We start from the raw sequence: 16037 nt of genomic DNA on the forward strand, positions 1-16037 counted from the left end.
GTCGAATGTTATTCCTAAAACAAGAGTGGTTGAAGTTTTGAAACATTTTTTTACTTTAAACTATGGTTAGAGTGATTTACTATAGATGTTTGGTGGTTTTCAACCGTTTATTAACTGATAGTAACTTTGGTATGATGTCTGGAACTATCCATTCATAAAACATATGTGTACTAAATATGTCTAAAATATAACATGTTAAGTTTCAACTTTTAATCATTTTTTCATCATCCAAATTCTTGGACAACATATACAGTCTAAAATTTAACACAGTGATGGTTTATTGGTTTTGGTCAAAGTCATCCAACCTTAGAAATTTTACAATTTTCATAAAGGAATGTGTGATTTATTTTAAGTTTTTTTTTCATAATGATATATTTTTAATTTTCTGGTAATGAATGATAATATATATATATATATATATATATATTCTCTTAACTAAATTATAAATTTAGGATATGAAGTATAGAGAGTTTTTCATGTGATTATTGAAGTTTATATTTCAATGAGCTCCTTTCTAAGCATTTTGTTGGGGAAATGTTAAATTAGTTTATAAATAAATTAAAAACAATTTAAAAATATATATAGGTTAATTTTAATATAAGTATATATATATATATATATATATATTGCGTTTAACTAAGAAGAATGATTAACCTTTAAAAAAATGTACATGTAACTATAAAGTACAAAATTATTATATGTAAAAACCTAACTAAAAAAGGTAAAGTCTTCGATTTGTAGTGAAACAAATATAATAATTACACTATTTGAAATAAAAATCATGTACAACATTTTGTAAAAAAAGCTAACAAATGGGATTATTAAAAAAATAAGTATTAAAAAAATCAAACGAACAAACATTATTTAAAGACAATAAATAGATTACCAACTTTTTATAGTATGTCTATATTTTTTATTACAATAAAAATAGTTAATATTCACTTACGATGGTGATGAAAAGAAAATTAAAACATTAATAATGTAGTAACTAAAAAATATGTAAATAAAAAGTAATTTATAAGTGAATTAATTTTTAAACATATATACAAATTAATCAAACTCAATACATTTTTTTATGATTGACTTTGTTGTTATGGTTTCTTATTTATGACAATTATTTAATTGTGTTAAATAATTTTTTACTATCATAAAAAATTGTACATATAAACTATATACATATAGAGAGAGAAATAAAGAAATTTCTATTAAAATATATAAATTAATTTATGATATTATAGATTTTATTAATATTACATTGCTTAATATTTTTATGTTTTCAAAATTTACAGTTGAATTAAAAATTATTATATTAATTTAAAATTATTTAATATTGATGAAAATCATCTAGTTTATATTTAAATATAATACTTATACAAATTATTTGATGGTATTATTGTTCAATTTTACAAATTTTGTATGAATCATGAATGTTTATGTAACAAAATGCCACCTGTCTATATTCTGTTTTTTTTTTTCTACTTAAAGGGAGAGTGGTGCCAGCTGTGAGTACATTGATGCCACTATCATCTTCCCTCTCTCTCTCTCTCTCTGTGCTCTCCCCATAGTTTTAGGGTTTGCACTCTCAACTCTTCATTCCTTCTCTTTATCTTTTTCTTACCTCTTTTTTCCTTAATTTTAATTTATGTTTTTATTATTTTAATTTTAATTTTAATTTTCTCTTACATGTTTGTAAATTTTTGAAATTGAAAGGATTGGTGCAGGATCGTAGAAATATCTTTCGCTGATTGCCTGTGAGTATTCCATATTCCATACCCTACTTTTTGCCTCTGAATTTCATCATTTCGATGTTTGATTCGTAGCTCTTATTATTGTTCTACCATTTGTCCTAGGTTTTTATGTTTTGATACTCCCAAATAATTCATATTACTTTCACTGTTTAGGTTTTTAGGAACATTCTGGTTCCCAGATTCCTCTGATTGATTTTGGGATTCCATTTTTTTTCTTTATTTTCATTGGGAAGGTTATATAGTCACCCTTGTTCATCATCCTGAAATCTTCTTCTCTCTTCTATTTATCTATTGTTTGTTTACTTTGTTGTCTCTTTCTACCAAAGAGGAGACAATGAAAGGTTATGGGTATCCCAACTTAACAAATCCAGAGCTGCACAAATTCTGAAGTTATGATATTTGACCCATTGTTATTTTTAATAGGTGTTACATAGGTCCCATTTGAATAAACTTCATCGTAACACTTAGCAGAGAAGAAAATTAGTTAGTGTGTAAATAATTTAATCTTAGGTCATGCATGCGTTATTAGGTTCTAGAACTGTGTTTATCGAATACTTTATTAAAACAGACTTATGAAGTCTTCATATAATACAGGCATGTTGAAACCAAATAAAACAACGTCTAGTTGCAATTATATTATATTTTGCACCTTGTCACTGGAGTAATTTTTGTTGTGGGACTGGTTCCTGTGTAATGTTACCCTTCAGGTGCTGTCTCAATCTGTTTTTTCTCTCCTTTTTAGTTTACCCTGTGTAGTGCTTTATGTTATCAAATTTTTGTGAGTAAATGTACTTGGCATATATAATTTAGGTGCTTCTTTTTTACCGAGCCTTCTACAGTCTTCTCAGGAAAAATATAATATGGGTTACCTTGTTAGATTCATATAGTTGAAATTTCTAATCGTTATGTGTTTTTGTTAGTTGTTTGGTATTTTCTTAGTTTATGGTATGTTGGCTATAATATTTTAAGTTATGAGGTTTTTAACTTTTATTGTTTACTTTGTAATGCTTGATTTGCCATTATTCATATGGATTATTTTGTTGGCTTGAATTTTTACACACTTTTTGAGCATAAGGAATGAGAATTGTAATTTCCTGATTGCAGCTCCTGTTGTCCTTCGCCTTAGTGGACAAGTAGTTTTATTTCTACAATGGGAGATGCTGATAATGCCCTTCCACCTTCAAAGAAAAGGGCTGCTGGAAGGGAACTCACTCGAGATACTCCTGTTGACGATGAGGAAGATTCTCCTGAGCTTGAGACTGGCACTTTCAAGAGAGCCAGTGAGGATGTTCTGGCAACCAGAAGGATAGTCAAGGTTCGTCGCCAACAAACTAATTCTGCTCCTTCTGCAAATCCTTTTGCTGGAATACGCCTAGTTGCTCCCACTGAATCCGGTGCTAATCTTGCTGAGATTAGTGAAGTACAATCAGCTGGTGAGAACACTGGTGCGGATGATTCAAAGAGGAGTGATGGTATAGCTAAGGATTCTGAGAAAGTTGAAGATGGGGAAACTAAGTTGTCAGAGAGCAAAAATAGTGATGATAAACCTATCGAGGATAAGGATGCTGCTGTAGAAAGCAATGCAGAGAAGGACCATACTGCAGAAAAAGAAATTACGGATGACAAATCTCAGGTAGATAAAGAACAAAGTAACGATGTCACAGGTAGTGAAAGTGAGGATAAGAAGGATGCTGCACATGAGAGTGCCGGCAAGTTAGATAAAGAACAAATAGTGGAGGGCAAGGATTCTGAAAATGATGATAAGAACAAGGATAAGAAAGACAAGGATTCTGAAAATGATGATAAGAACGAGGATAAGAAAGACAACACATCTGAAAATGAAGAGGCAAATGCTGAAGGTGGCCATTTGAAGTCCTTTCAACTGCACTCAAGTAGCCAAAATGCCTTTACAGGTCTTGCTGGAACTGGATTTTCTACTTCCTCATTTTCCTTTGGATCCTTTTCAAATGAAGGGTCCGGTTCTATTTTTGGACTGAAAAGTGATAAGCCATTTGGTCTTGCTTTATCCAACAATGGAAGCTCTGTTTTAGGGGCATCTGCTGTTTCTAAGAATGAGGGGACTGGTATAGCAATGCAGGAGGTTGCTGTTGAAACCGGGGAAGAAAATGAGAAAGTGATGTTCAATGCAGATTCAGTGTTGTTTGAGTTTGTTGACAGCAGTTGGAAGGAACGAGGAAAGGGAGAACTGAAGGTTAATGTTGCCAGTGAGACAAAAAAAGCCAGACTTCTTATGAGGTCTAGAGGAAATTTGAGATTGATATTGAATGCACGTCTTTATTCTGATATGAAGCTCACAAATATGGACAAGAAGGGTGTTACTTTTGCCTGCATCAATAGTGCCAGCGAAGGTAAAGGTGGTCTTTCAACATTTGCCTTGAAGTTCAAGGACGGGTCCATAGTGGAGGAGTTTAAAGCCGCTGTCATGGCTCACAAGGGTGAGACATCAACACTTCTCAAGACCCCTGAAAATTCTCCCAAGGCTTCTGATGATTGAGAAACATCTCCTTACTCATGTTCCTTCACAAAGATATTTTACTATCCTGAGTTCGTTTGCCCTTGTGTGGCATACTTTAATTAGTGTACTTGAATGAATTTGAGTCAATCTCCAAGTGATAAGGAACTTAATTTTGGATTTAGACCGCACAGTTTTAACTCTTGAACCTTCAAACTTTCTATAGTGCTGTTATTTCTTGAGCCTGGAGTTTTGACAAATTTAAAAGTGACTTTGTACCTTGCTATTGTGATGTTGCCGCTACGAATTCACTTTTTTAAACTACTTTATTGCGGAACCGCCAAACAGAGCATTTTTTTGGGTTTCCTTTCGAATGAATAATGTAAATATGAATGAGTCTGGTGGCTAAGTTAAATAAAGTGGTACATGGTTTGTTTTGGTGCGAGATAATATATATCACTGTTCCTTTATGAAAACAAAATCAAAATCTCATTGGAGGTTGTTGAGGGATAGATCCTCTCAATAAAATCATATATATCTCTGTATATTGTAACTTGTGAACCAGAATACTTCTTCCCTCATAATTAAGGTCGTTTTTTGAGTTCTTTATGGTTTTCTCTTCTTCAATGTGTTTTTTATCATTAATTTTCTTGTTCTCCATGAGGTTTGTCACAATTAACGGAGGATTGAAGAGATTTTTAGAATTCATTTGAAGATTTCGTATCGACTTAGGGATTATGATATCACGATTATGATATCACTACAAGAGATTATTATGATATTTTGTTGGAGATTTCACATTATTAGAAATTAGGATATTTCATTATTTATAAATATAAATTTTATTTTATAAATTGATTTTATAAAATTGAGTTAAACTTAAAGTTCAATTTTTATTACCATAATTATTTAAAACTTATTTCAATAAGAGTTTGTTAGGCTTATCATGTCACTTCTATCAAGAGGTTATTAAATCATCTATAATATATATTTTCATACAAAATTAATATTTTTTATGAGGTTGAGTTAGACTAAAATTTTATTTTAAACATTATTTCTTTAGATTCGAGCACACATGTAAGTAAGTAGAAAAAAGAAAAAAGAAAAAAATATGATATACACACCAAAACTGCTTCTCTAATGCATCGTTTTTGAGATCAATTATTGAAAACACTAGAGGGATATCGATGAACAAATTAAAAATTATGTTGCAAAGAATAGACATTTTAATCGTTACAATTATTAAAAGAGTCATTATAATTATTTCACATAATTATTGATTCAAGTTTAAGAATTCATAAATTTATATTGATTTACTTAGCAATTTTTTATTTTAATATTTTTTTTTATTTTTACAAGAAACAAATTCCTTAAATAAGCGATATTATTAAATTATTATATCAGAAATACCTATTTTAAGTTTAAATAAATTGAATTTATTTTTATTAGTTTTCTATATGTGGCCCAAAAGATGAATTTAGTTTTAGATTTTTTTCATGTATTAATATTTTAAAAAATAGAATATATTAATGTGTATAAAAAAATTATGAACTACTCCTGAATAAGGAAAAACGTGTTGCTAATATATATAAGAAAATGTAAAGGGAATACATTTATAAAATAGATTTTATAATAAATAAATATCTTTTACTGTGTAAAACATGTTTTAGGTCTATATTAAATAATTTAAATTATGGTATGAGTTAGTTAGTAGGCAAACCAATCACTCACTCCAAATCTCAAACCGACAACGAAAATTACTGAAATACCCCCGATAATAAGATAATTCCACAACAACCCTTCCGCTTTTAAGAGCCTTCTTTCTTCGTCTCTCTCTGTTTCAATTGCCAACGACACGACACAATATCAAATGTCCCAAAATTATCTAATCTAGGGTTTCCCTTCGCAAGGTGCAAACCTTTCTTCCCATTCCCACCCCAATAATCTAGGGTTTCATCTATCTATTTAAGTTTTCTCTCTTCGCTTCTCGCGCTCTCCAATAATCTTGGATTTCCAATTGGCTGCATTCGCTTTTGGTTTCTTTCGTGTGTTGTGGAGGTTGCGATTGATTTAGATTTTTGGGTTTTTGAGGGGTTTTAGGAATGGCTACGGCGGGTGAAGAAGGGCTTGAGTACGAGAGTGATCCCGAAGAGGCCACGAGATCGCTCGCAATGCGGAGAAGGCGCGAGGCCAGTGATGATGAGGAAGGCGACGCCGACGAGAGGAACGTCGCCGTCGATCGCCGGATAGACTATTCCGATGATTCCGACGGCGAGGGTGGCGTGGCGGATTATGACGACGAAGAAGAATTGGAAGAAGAGGAAGAAGAGCAGGAGGAAGAGGAGTTGTTGGAAGAAGAAGAGAATGAGGGTAGGGTTGCAGAGGAAGGAGGTGTGAATGGTACAGTGGTTAAGGACTCTGATGCTGATGTTAAAGAGCCTTTGGAGGAATCAGGGAATGGAGACGAGGAAGAGAAGAAGGAGAATGAACCGTTTGCGGTGCCCACTGCTGGAGCATTTTATATGCACGATGATCGCTTCAGGGATAATTCCGGTGGACGCCAGAGGTGTCTAAATCCTTACTGAAACCTGTGCTTAATTTGTGTTCAGTGTTACGTTGTTGATTTTAAGGTTTTGTTTTGTTTTTTACGTTTGTTTGTTATCTTGTTAGGCGCATGCGTGGTGGAAGGAGACTCTGGGAGTCCAAGGATGACAGGAAGTGGGGACATGATAAGTTTGAGGAAATTACTCTGCAAGAAAGGCACTACAAAGAGGTAATGATTGATTTTGTAAATTACTTTGAACAAATTACTTGAACTTTTTTATTTTTCCTTTTGAAATGAAAGAGACCCTGTTATGTAATCTATGTAAAATTTAGGGAAGGAGACCTTCAAAGGGTAGTTATCGAGGTCGTGGAGGTAAAACACGAGGTGTTGATCGCAGTGGAGGATATGTTCGAGGTAACAGAAAAGGGTATGATGATAACAGGGGCAATCAAACACAGGCACCAAAGAGTGTTGTCCGAGGGAGAGGACCCCGTAGGTACGAGCCTACTAATAAGAGCAATGATTTAGCATCACAGGCGCAAAATAAAGAGTGAGTACAGACTTTTGTATTTTATAAGATCAGTTGAATTTGTGCTACCTATGCATGTTATACATGTTAAAGGTTCCTGATCATAATGTTGTTATTTCATTTTCTAAGATATGGGAAGCAGCCAGAGAAAGTTTCACATGGTGGTACAGGGAAAACTTTCACTCCAGTCTCAAATTCTGAGCCCGATCCTGTACCTTCCAAGAAACAGGTCTTTGCATCAAATTTGAATTATGCATCTCCCCCTTTTTACCCTTCAAGTTCTTCTAACAAAGATACAAGTGTGACATCAAAAGGGGATATCCAAACTGCTGCTGCAAGCAGGAACATTCGGCCTGGTGTTGTCGATGAGGGTTTTTTTGTTCAACAAAACAATGCACTTCTTCGGGGAAAGAATGTTGTTGATCATGTCAGCATGGAGAAGTTGTATATTGATCGGTCTGGCGCTCCATCTGTTGGGAAAGCTTTTAACAATTTGCATATGCCGCCACCTGGATCTTCTGGAGTTAATGCATCTCAGTCTACTCATTCAAGAGGTACTGGGAGGGGTGGAGCAGTACCAGTGCAGATGAATTATCAGCGTGCTGCCTCTCATAATCAAGCTAGTAAAATTGATCCAACTCAACTCCAGGCTATTCAGAGAACTGCTCCAGGGCGAACTTCACCTTCTGTGCAAGCCCCTGCTCCACAGTTGGGTCATCGACCTGGTAGTGGGTCTCAAGCTTCATCTCCCCCAATCACGTCCGCTGCAATTAGTTCATTGGATTCTGGAGAAATTGATGGAGCTTCAGAATCAGGTAAATTGAAGGGTGCATTGGTTGGGAAGGGAAGGGAAGCTTCCCAGGGTAGCGGAAGGGGCTCTTTTGTTTATGGTGGAACTATGGGCACTGCTGGAAATGTCAATGGTAATCATGGAGATCAGAACTTCCCAACCTTTTTGCCAGGTCAGTCTTAATCCGCTATCTTTGTAAATATCACAGTGCCATTATAGCGGAAAATTTTAATCCAATATAATTATTGTTAATTTGTATTTCTGACATTGTTATACAATGTTGCCGAACGCCCGAAGTAAAATTAGTAGCATCAATAGTCGGTGGAAAGTCAAGTAATTGTTTGCTCTGTTAGAGATGTTGTTGTGGTGAGGGTGTTCTGATTATCTTCATCCTCTGGTTTTGTTGTGTGTTTATACTTGTGATTCCTTCAGAACAGATGCATAGACTTTTTTTGTATTCTTTGATCAATTTTTTTTATTTTCACTGGACACTGGTGGGACACAGTTATGCAATTTGGTGGGCAGCATCCTGGTGGCATAGGAGTTCCTGCTGTTGGCATGGCATTCCCTGGATATGTTGGTCAGCCTCAACTTGGTTTGGGAAACTCTGAAATGACATGGTAAGAATATTAATGACCGAATTCTATAATGTGTTAAAATGGTTGAAATCTCCTTCCTTAGTACGTACATCTGTGTAAGGTGCACATTGCAATTTTCATAAAGAAATTCATAATCAATATATTTAACTACTCTAATAAACTAATGTTTGGAATATTCATGCACACAAAACCCCTTATTCTTTGTGAAAAAACAAACTTTTGTTATGTTTTAGTTTCCTTTTTGGACATTATTTAGCTACCTATTTTCTGGTTTAGGCTACCAGTTTTGACTGGGGCAGCAGGAGCTCTAGGGGCGGCTGGAGCTTTAGGGGCTACATACTGTCCACCCTATCTCACTGTTGATGGTGCTTATCATCCACGACAACCAGGGCAGACATCTGCAACAGCTACTTCAAGGTCGGTACTTTTATAAGTTTATTATGAATTCGTATTGTTTTACACTTTTCCTATATGTTATTAAAATTTTATGGCTTGGCATGACTGATGATATTTGTATTTTAATCTATTACATTTGTTTTGTGTGAGTCTGGAAGGGGTGTTTACAATGAAGTGGCCTTTCCCATGCTTTTTCTTGCCTCCTTGATAGGTTTTATGTTTCTGTAGCTTTTTGCTGTTTTATAATTTCTGTTATGATTGAATGTTTGCAGCAAGGAAAATAATGTGAATAAAGGTAGTAATGAATGGAAGGCACCCCCAAAATCTGGTACGACATTGATATTCTTTTCCATTGATATTGGTTTCTCGTTGCCATTGGTAATAAATAATTTATTTTTCAAAATTGATCTGTCTGCAGAGACTGTAAATGATGAGTTTGGACAGCGGCATAATAAGCCCCGCAGGCAAGTTGATTTTTTAAACATCTCCATTCTATTCATTTGAAAGAAATTTCTTTTTCTGAATGCTTGAGCATGGTTTTAGCTGTTTTTTTGTTTACTGGTGGCGGCACCTTTTTTAATTAGATCAACACAATCTCAATGAATGTTGTTGGTTATGTTCCATGCAGATACTCGGAGATGAACTTTGGGCAATGAAGTATTATATAGAATGCAACTTGTTTGAATAAGAAGATAAGGTTTGTTATTGCCCTCGATTGATGCATTATTTTTCTTATTGTTACAGTTTTCTAAGTTTTCGTAATTTTAGTATCACAGGCCTTCTTCCTACTGGTCCTTTGTCCTCCAGCTTTTGTTCTGGAGAGTACTTTGGGCAGCGATATGTTTCAAGAATTTTTAGGTGATTATAGAACTTGTATTTTCGCTGGGAATATCTATTAACTTATTTTTTAGTGTTTACCTTGGACTTTATACACTGACAGACCTCTTTTTCTCCCCGTATTCAATTTGTTTCCTTGCAGTTATATAACCGCCTGTTCATGCTGTTCTCCATTTAAAGAAGTTAATTGCAGCTTGACAGGTGGTAGTTGCTTGTGTAATTGTGCGGTAAGTATGATCGAAGTATAATATGTGAATTTGCAGTTGATGTCTTTTTGTTATAGTTGCTGAGGAAACTATGTGAATTTGCAGATTTTTCTTGCGTTTTGCTTTCGTTAAGCTCGTGAGAAATATAGGCAGACTTTTCTACAACTATAGATGTGGGGAAAGAACAATGATTGTTTTGCAGCAACTGATTTGCTCGTGGAATTGAGAATTTCTCGTGGAGTTGAAAATTTCTGGTGTAAATTATGGTTTTATTATTCATATGGTATTTGACTTGTGGTAAATTATCATGAGCCGTTAATAGTGTAATCTTTTATATTTTTCCACATTCAACCTAGTGTTTTTTCACTGCTTGCTATTTTTGCCTTCTGAACTTTTTTGTTTCTTCTATTAAGACTTGAGACTAAGACTTCGTGTTATCAATAACAGCTTTGGTAGAGAGACTCTTGATGTTATATAGATTTTTAACGTCACATGTTACTCTCACTGGTAATTATAATCAATATCTCGAAAAAAAATCTCTATTGAAAAGGCCAATAAATAATACTTTCTTTTTAGATGCTTAAAATTAATTTTGATTCTATTTAGGAACTGAAAAATTGAAGTCTTGTTTAATTTTAAAAAATGGCCTTTGGTGATTAGTTCCTGGCATTATAACAGATTTGGAATTGCTTGATTGAATAAAGTTTTGTAGAAATATGAGAGGGAAATTACCTTCAATCAAACAATATTAGAATACTCTAGTTTTTTACTCTAACCTGAAGAAAAAAAAATAGTTTGAATAAATATTTATAATAAATTACATTTATATCAATCTCTTGATATTTCTCCAATGATGCATGATATATCTACTTTTTTTAATGTTTATATTAATCATTTTAGGAGAGTAGTCGTAATAATTTTAAATAATTAAGAAAGATCAATATAATGCTTAAAAGGTGTATGTATGTGTAATATTATTAAAATTAAAATAATTAAAACATTTTTCTGTAGATCCCAATAAAGAAATACCTGATAAATTCACGAAAATCATAGAGTCTTGTAATTTATTCTATATTAATATTAGTATGCTAAATAATTTTAAAAATTAAACCGTTACTAAATACACCACCTTCTCGCCGATTGGATGACGAACTAGAAGCAATAAAAGTCAAAATGGTGGGACCTAGGTCAAACGCCTAGAAGGCCGTTGGATTGATCCAACGGTCAGAATCTGAGGATGAGACTACCGACGATGCAGTGCGGTCGGTGACTGGGAATGAAATTGAGAATGATGGCACGTGCAGGGCGCACGTGGTATTGTAGTTGTTTCTTTCTATCTGAAATAACTCTCAGAAATTCTCACAATGACACTGCAAACTTTCTCTTTCTCTCTCTGAACTCTTCAACCTGTGCTGTTGAATGTGTTGAAAGAAGCTTAGCTCAGTGTTGAATTGAAGAACAAGCTTCAAGAATCGCTCTTCAAACTCAATAATGCGCAGATCTCGAACGATCCGTGTAATGTTCTCTCCTCTTCTGCTATTTTGCCATTTTTACACAATGGGTTTCTTGGTTAAGTAAACTATGCATTATTCATGTATTGCTATGCGTTTCCTCTTTTGGTTTGGGATAAATAGATAGAAACAAACCCAACTCCATTTCATTACAATCAGCTAAATAAAATTGTACGATTTTACTTCCAGTGGTTTTGGTAGGACGACAGAAGGAGAGATCTTGAGAATAACAAGAAACGAACTGTTTAAGGTTTTGGACAACTTGCAAAAATTATTTTTCTTTCTTTCTTTCTCTTTGGATGAATTATGATGGGAAATTATTTCTTCTGTGTGGTAAATTCAGAAAACTACTGTTCGAGGTTGAAGCGTTCTTGGAATTATCCATAGAAGAGGATGGAGTGAGGCTTTTTTAGTGATATGATAGTTCAGGAAGATTATGGAAGAAAGCATCAATAGAGGGGAATTTCAGCCTAATTTGGCTAAACAGACTTCATTGAGGTTAGGTGGTAGTTTTAAATCAACGTTATCTGGAAGATCAACTCCGCGAAATTCGCCTTCATTTCGGCGACAGAATTCTGGCCGCACACCAAGAAAAGAAGGAAGGAGCGGTATAGGCGGGGCACTGTGGTTTCGGAGCAATCGTTTACTTTTTTGGTTGCTTCTAATTACCCTCTGGGCTTATCTTGGGTTTTTCGTTCAGTCCAGGTGGGCTCATAGTGATAAGAAGGAGGAATTTTCTGGGTTTGGAACTGGGCCGCGGAATACTGGCTCAGACGCGGAACAGGTTCAGCGCCGTGATTTACTTGCTAGTGATCATTCATTGTCTGCTAATAACGAGACTGATGCAAACATAGCATTGTCTAGTAAAACTATAAATGTAGTTTTGGCCAAGAGAGGCAATGATGTTCCATCTCATCGTAAAACGAGCTCAAAGAAGAGGAGCAGGAGAAGACGTGCTTCGAAAGGTAAATCAAGTGGTAAGCTGAAACCAAGTACAGATGTTAAGGACGCTGATATAGAGGAGCAGAAGCCAGAAATTCCTACGGCCAATGGTACGTATGGATTGCTTGTGGGTCCGTTTGGCCCAGTGGAGGATAGGATTCTGGAATGGAGTCCAGAGAAACGTTCTGGGACATGTAACAGGAAGGGGGACTTTGCACGTCTTGTTTGGTCCAGAAGATTTATCTTGGTATTCCATGAGCTTTCCATGACTGGAGCTCCACTTTCAATGATGGAGTTGGCAACAGAACTTTTGAGTTGTGGGGCTACGGTTTCAGCTGTTGTGCTTAGCAAGAAAGGTGGCTTAATGTCAGAGCTTGCTAGGAGACGGATCAAGGTGCTTGAGGACAAAGCTGATCTCAGCTTCAAAACTGCAATGAAGGCCGATCTTGTCATTGCTGGTTCAGCTGTCTGTGCATCATGGATTGGTAAGAACAGATTGGTAACAATTCATTATTTATATTGTAGTTTTTAGTGTCAGAAAGTAGTTGAAGTTTGTCAAAGGCTTAGTTATTCATCTCAAACTAGTTCTAGAATTATTGGTTTAGTACTTTGTTTCTAAACCTGTCATACAATGATACAATATTATATAATTCGATTGTCTCATTAAATGGGGTTGGCAGAGGATCCTCACCACCATGCCTCACTTCCTGCATATAGATATAAACTTCTAACCTTTTAATAATTTGAAGTTTGAACTATGGAAATTGATAAAACAATTGAGTTTGATTGTACATGGAGGTATGCATATTGCCCTATTGGTTGATTGGAATTTATAATTTGTCAATGTGAGTTTGTAATTCCACATCTCTACATGTGTTGATAGAAAATCATTATGTTTTTATATGCATCCAGATCAATATATCGAACGTTTTCCTGCTGGTGCAAGCCAAGTTGTCTGGTGGATTATGGAAAATCGGCGAGAGTACTTTGATCTTTCAAAAGATGCATTGGACAGAGTAAAGATGTTGGTTTTTCTTTCTGAATCACAATCTAAACAGTGGTTAAAATGGTGCGAAGAGGAAAGCATAAAACTTAGATCCTACCCTGAAATTATTCCATTGTCTGTTAATGATGAACTGGCATTTGTAGCTGGTATTCCTTCAACACTTAACACTCCATCCTTTAGTACTGACAAAATGGTGGAGAAAAGGCAGTTATTGCGGGAATCAGTCCGAAAAGAAATTGGCCTAAATGATAGTGACATGCTTGTGATATCTCTGAGTAGCATCAACCCTGGGAAGGGCCAGCTCTTGCTTCTTGAATCAGTAAGCTCAGTACTTGAACAAGGATGGTTGCAAGATGATAAGAAAATGAAAAAGGTATCAAATATAAAGGAAGGCATATCTACCCTGGCTAGAAAGCATCGTATTAGAAAATTGTTGCCGGTGTTGAAGAATGGCAAAGTAGCTTCAAATGATATCTCAAGCAATTCTTTAAGCAGGTAACACAAATTTAAAAAAAGGTTTTATAACTTATGGTTGTGTAGTATCCAATTTTTGTATGTTCCAGTGATCATGAGAATTTTGACATTCCCAGGAGGAAACAAGTTTTGCCTGATGACAAAGGAACAATTCAAAAATCTCTCAAGCTTCTTATTGGTTCTGTTGGATCAAAGAGTAACAAGGCGGATTATGTTAAAAGCCTTCTAAATTTCTTAGAACAGCATCCAAACACCTCAAAATCAATTTTTTGGACTCCAGCCACAACTCGGGTTGCCTCACTTTACTCTGCTGCCGATGTTTATGTTATAAACTCTCAGGTAGGATTAAAGGTTAAATTATTTGTAAAGTAGTAAATGAAATGTTTATACATACATTAATAGGTGTAAGTATCCTTCGTTGTTTGAGTGTGCATGTGTTTATGAATATAGTTTAAATTTGACATCTATTATATAATATATAGTTCCAAACAAATCTATTTGTAAAATGACTATTGTTTCAGTATGTCTGAAATATTATTATAATGTCATAGTAAGTTATTTTTGTTGAGGCAGATGAAATATGTGTATTTTTTTTTTCTAATTTGGATTCTCATCATATTGTCTTGAAGACTTGAATTTGTACCTAGCCTGTTTAGTTTTCTCTAGCAAACAAATATAAGATTTACAACAATTCTGCTATGAAATTATTGCAAATAACTACAAATCCAGGTTTTGGTTCCGGTTTCTGCGATAATGAAAAAACATTTCATTTTGCAACTTACATAATTGCTAAAACTACACATTCCAGATACATGCAGAAATCGAATTAATTGTAGAAAGAACTATTTGCTAGTATGCAAAGCTGTTGCTAATCAGCAAAATGGTGAACAGGGGCTGGGAGAAACATTTGGACGTGTGACTATAGAAGCAATGGCGTTTGGTCTTCCGGTATGACTACATTTTCTCCTTAAACTCATCATAAGATAACTGTTACTGAAGCATATGCATGTCACAGTTGCCAAAAGATAAAAGGCAACAATGCCTTCTGACAACATTTTGGCTCTATTTATAAGAAACTTCTGATAACATTATATTTACTTTGTTTCTTTCTATTTACTTATTCTTTGAAAGTAGTTGATAACTCAATGGTTTTTATGTCATCACATGTGTATTGTCTGTGGTGTAGGTTCTTGGAACGGAAGCTGGGGGAACAAAGGAGATTGTTGAGCACAATGTTACAGGTCTTCTTCATCCTGTTGGACATCCAGGGAATCTTGTTCTGGCTCAGAATCTCCGGTTTTTGCTCAAAAACCAGTTGGCAAGGAAGCAAATGGGGGTGGAAGGAAGAAAGAAGGTACAGCAAATGTATTTGAAGCAACACATGTATAAGAAATTTGTAGAGGTTATTGTGAGATGCATGAGAAGTAAATAAGTGAGAAATAATTGTTTGGTACTTGTAATGCAATACTCCCATTCTTTTATTAGATTGCACAAACCCTTTTCAATCCAATTTATGGGAAAGATTACCATCTCTTCTGGTTTATTTCGTTTGGATATAAACAAGTAATGTTCCTGAAAAGCAATAGTCATCTGTGTTTGAGTGCAAATCAATTAATATAATTGTAAAATAAATTAAATAAAAGGAATTAGTAAAATTTAGTTGAGAGATTAAATAGTAGCATATTTATGTTTTAGAATACAATAAATTATCTTATGTTGGTTTATTGAAATACATGATCTACAATGATTTGTTTACTTAATCAGACAAGATGTCATTTATTTAGTTTATTTGTTATTTTTTATTAATAAACTATGAAATAACTTCACATGATATAAAATTCGATGCCAAGGTGGTGCCATGTTGCTCACCTTCTATAAGAACACCAAGTTCACATCTGTTCAAAGCATGTCAACTTTATGCCAATTATACAGCATGTGTCTCCTAATAAAATTATGGTTTAACGTTGTCTCTAAACTCTCT

At 34.4% G+C, this 16037-nt stretch overlaps 3 protein-coding genes across 5 annotated transcripts; all 3 read left to right on the forward strand.

The window, feature by feature from the left end:
* The first annotated feature begins 1484 nt into the window (after positions 1-1484).
* LOC137835976 (nuclear pore complex protein NUP50A) lies at positions 1485-4405 on the forward strand. The gene is made up of 3 exons (XM_068644764.2): positions 1485-1572; positions 1711-1751; positions 2853-4405. The coding sequence occupies exon 3, from the start codon at positions 2899-2901 to the stop codon at positions 4261-4263; it is 1365 nt and encodes a 454-aa protein (XP_068500865.1). The 5' UTR covers positions 1485-1572; positions 1711-1751; positions 2853-2898; the 3' UTR covers positions 4264-4405.
* A 1545-nt stretch (positions 4406-5950) lies between these two features.
* On the forward strand, positions 5951-10596 carry LOC137835975 (protein MLN51 homolog). Of its 2 annotated transcripts, none has more exons than XM_068644762.2 (12): positions 5951-6787; positions 6892-6994; positions 7099-7316; positions 7425-8257; positions 8591-8705; positions 8961-9101; positions 9353-9408; positions 9499-9544; positions 9709-9777; positions 9849-9938; positions 10060-10144; positions 10229-10596. In XM_068644762.2, the coding sequence occupies exons 1-9, from the start codon at positions 6324-6326 to the stop codon at positions 9734-9736; spliced, it is 2004 nt and encodes a 667-aa protein (XP_068500863.2). In that variant the 5' UTR covers positions 5951-6323; the 3' UTR covers positions 9737-9777; positions 9849-9938; positions 10060-10144; positions 10229-10596. The 2 variants fall into 2 exon arrangements, with proteins under 2 accessions (XP_068500863.2, XP_068500864.2); XM_068644763.2 differs by having other exon boundaries at positions 6026-6787; positions 9857-9938.
* Positions 10597-11394: 798 nt separating this feature from the next.
* LOC137835974 (UDP-Glycosyltransferase superfamily protein) lies at positions 11395-15619 on the forward strand. Of its 2 annotated transcripts, XM_068644759.2 has the most exons (7): positions 11433-11638; positions 11824-11884; positions 11978-13061; positions 13489-14077; positions 14173-14395; positions 14948-15004; positions 15243-15619. In XM_068644759.2, the coding sequence occupies exons 3-7, from the start codon at positions 12071-12073 to the stop codon at positions 15486-15488; spliced, it is 2106 nt and encodes a 701-aa protein (XP_068500860.2). In that variant the 5' UTR covers positions 11433-11638; positions 11824-11884; positions 11978-12070; the 3' UTR covers positions 15489-15619. The 2 variants fall into 2 exon arrangements, with proteins under 2 accessions (XP_090158622.1, XP_068500860.2); XM_090302496.1 differs by lacking the exon at positions 11824-11884 and having other exon boundaries at positions 11395-11638.
* Positions 15620-16037: the final 418 nt, after the last annotated feature.

Source organism: Phaseolus vulgaris, chromosome 5 (assembly GCF_051622355.1).
Source record: "Phaseolus vulgaris cultivar YP4 chromosome 5, ASM5162235v1, whole genome shotgun sequence".
NCBI lineage: Eukaryota > Viridiplantae > Streptophyta > Magnoliopsida > Fabales > Fabaceae > Phaseolus > Phaseolus vulgaris.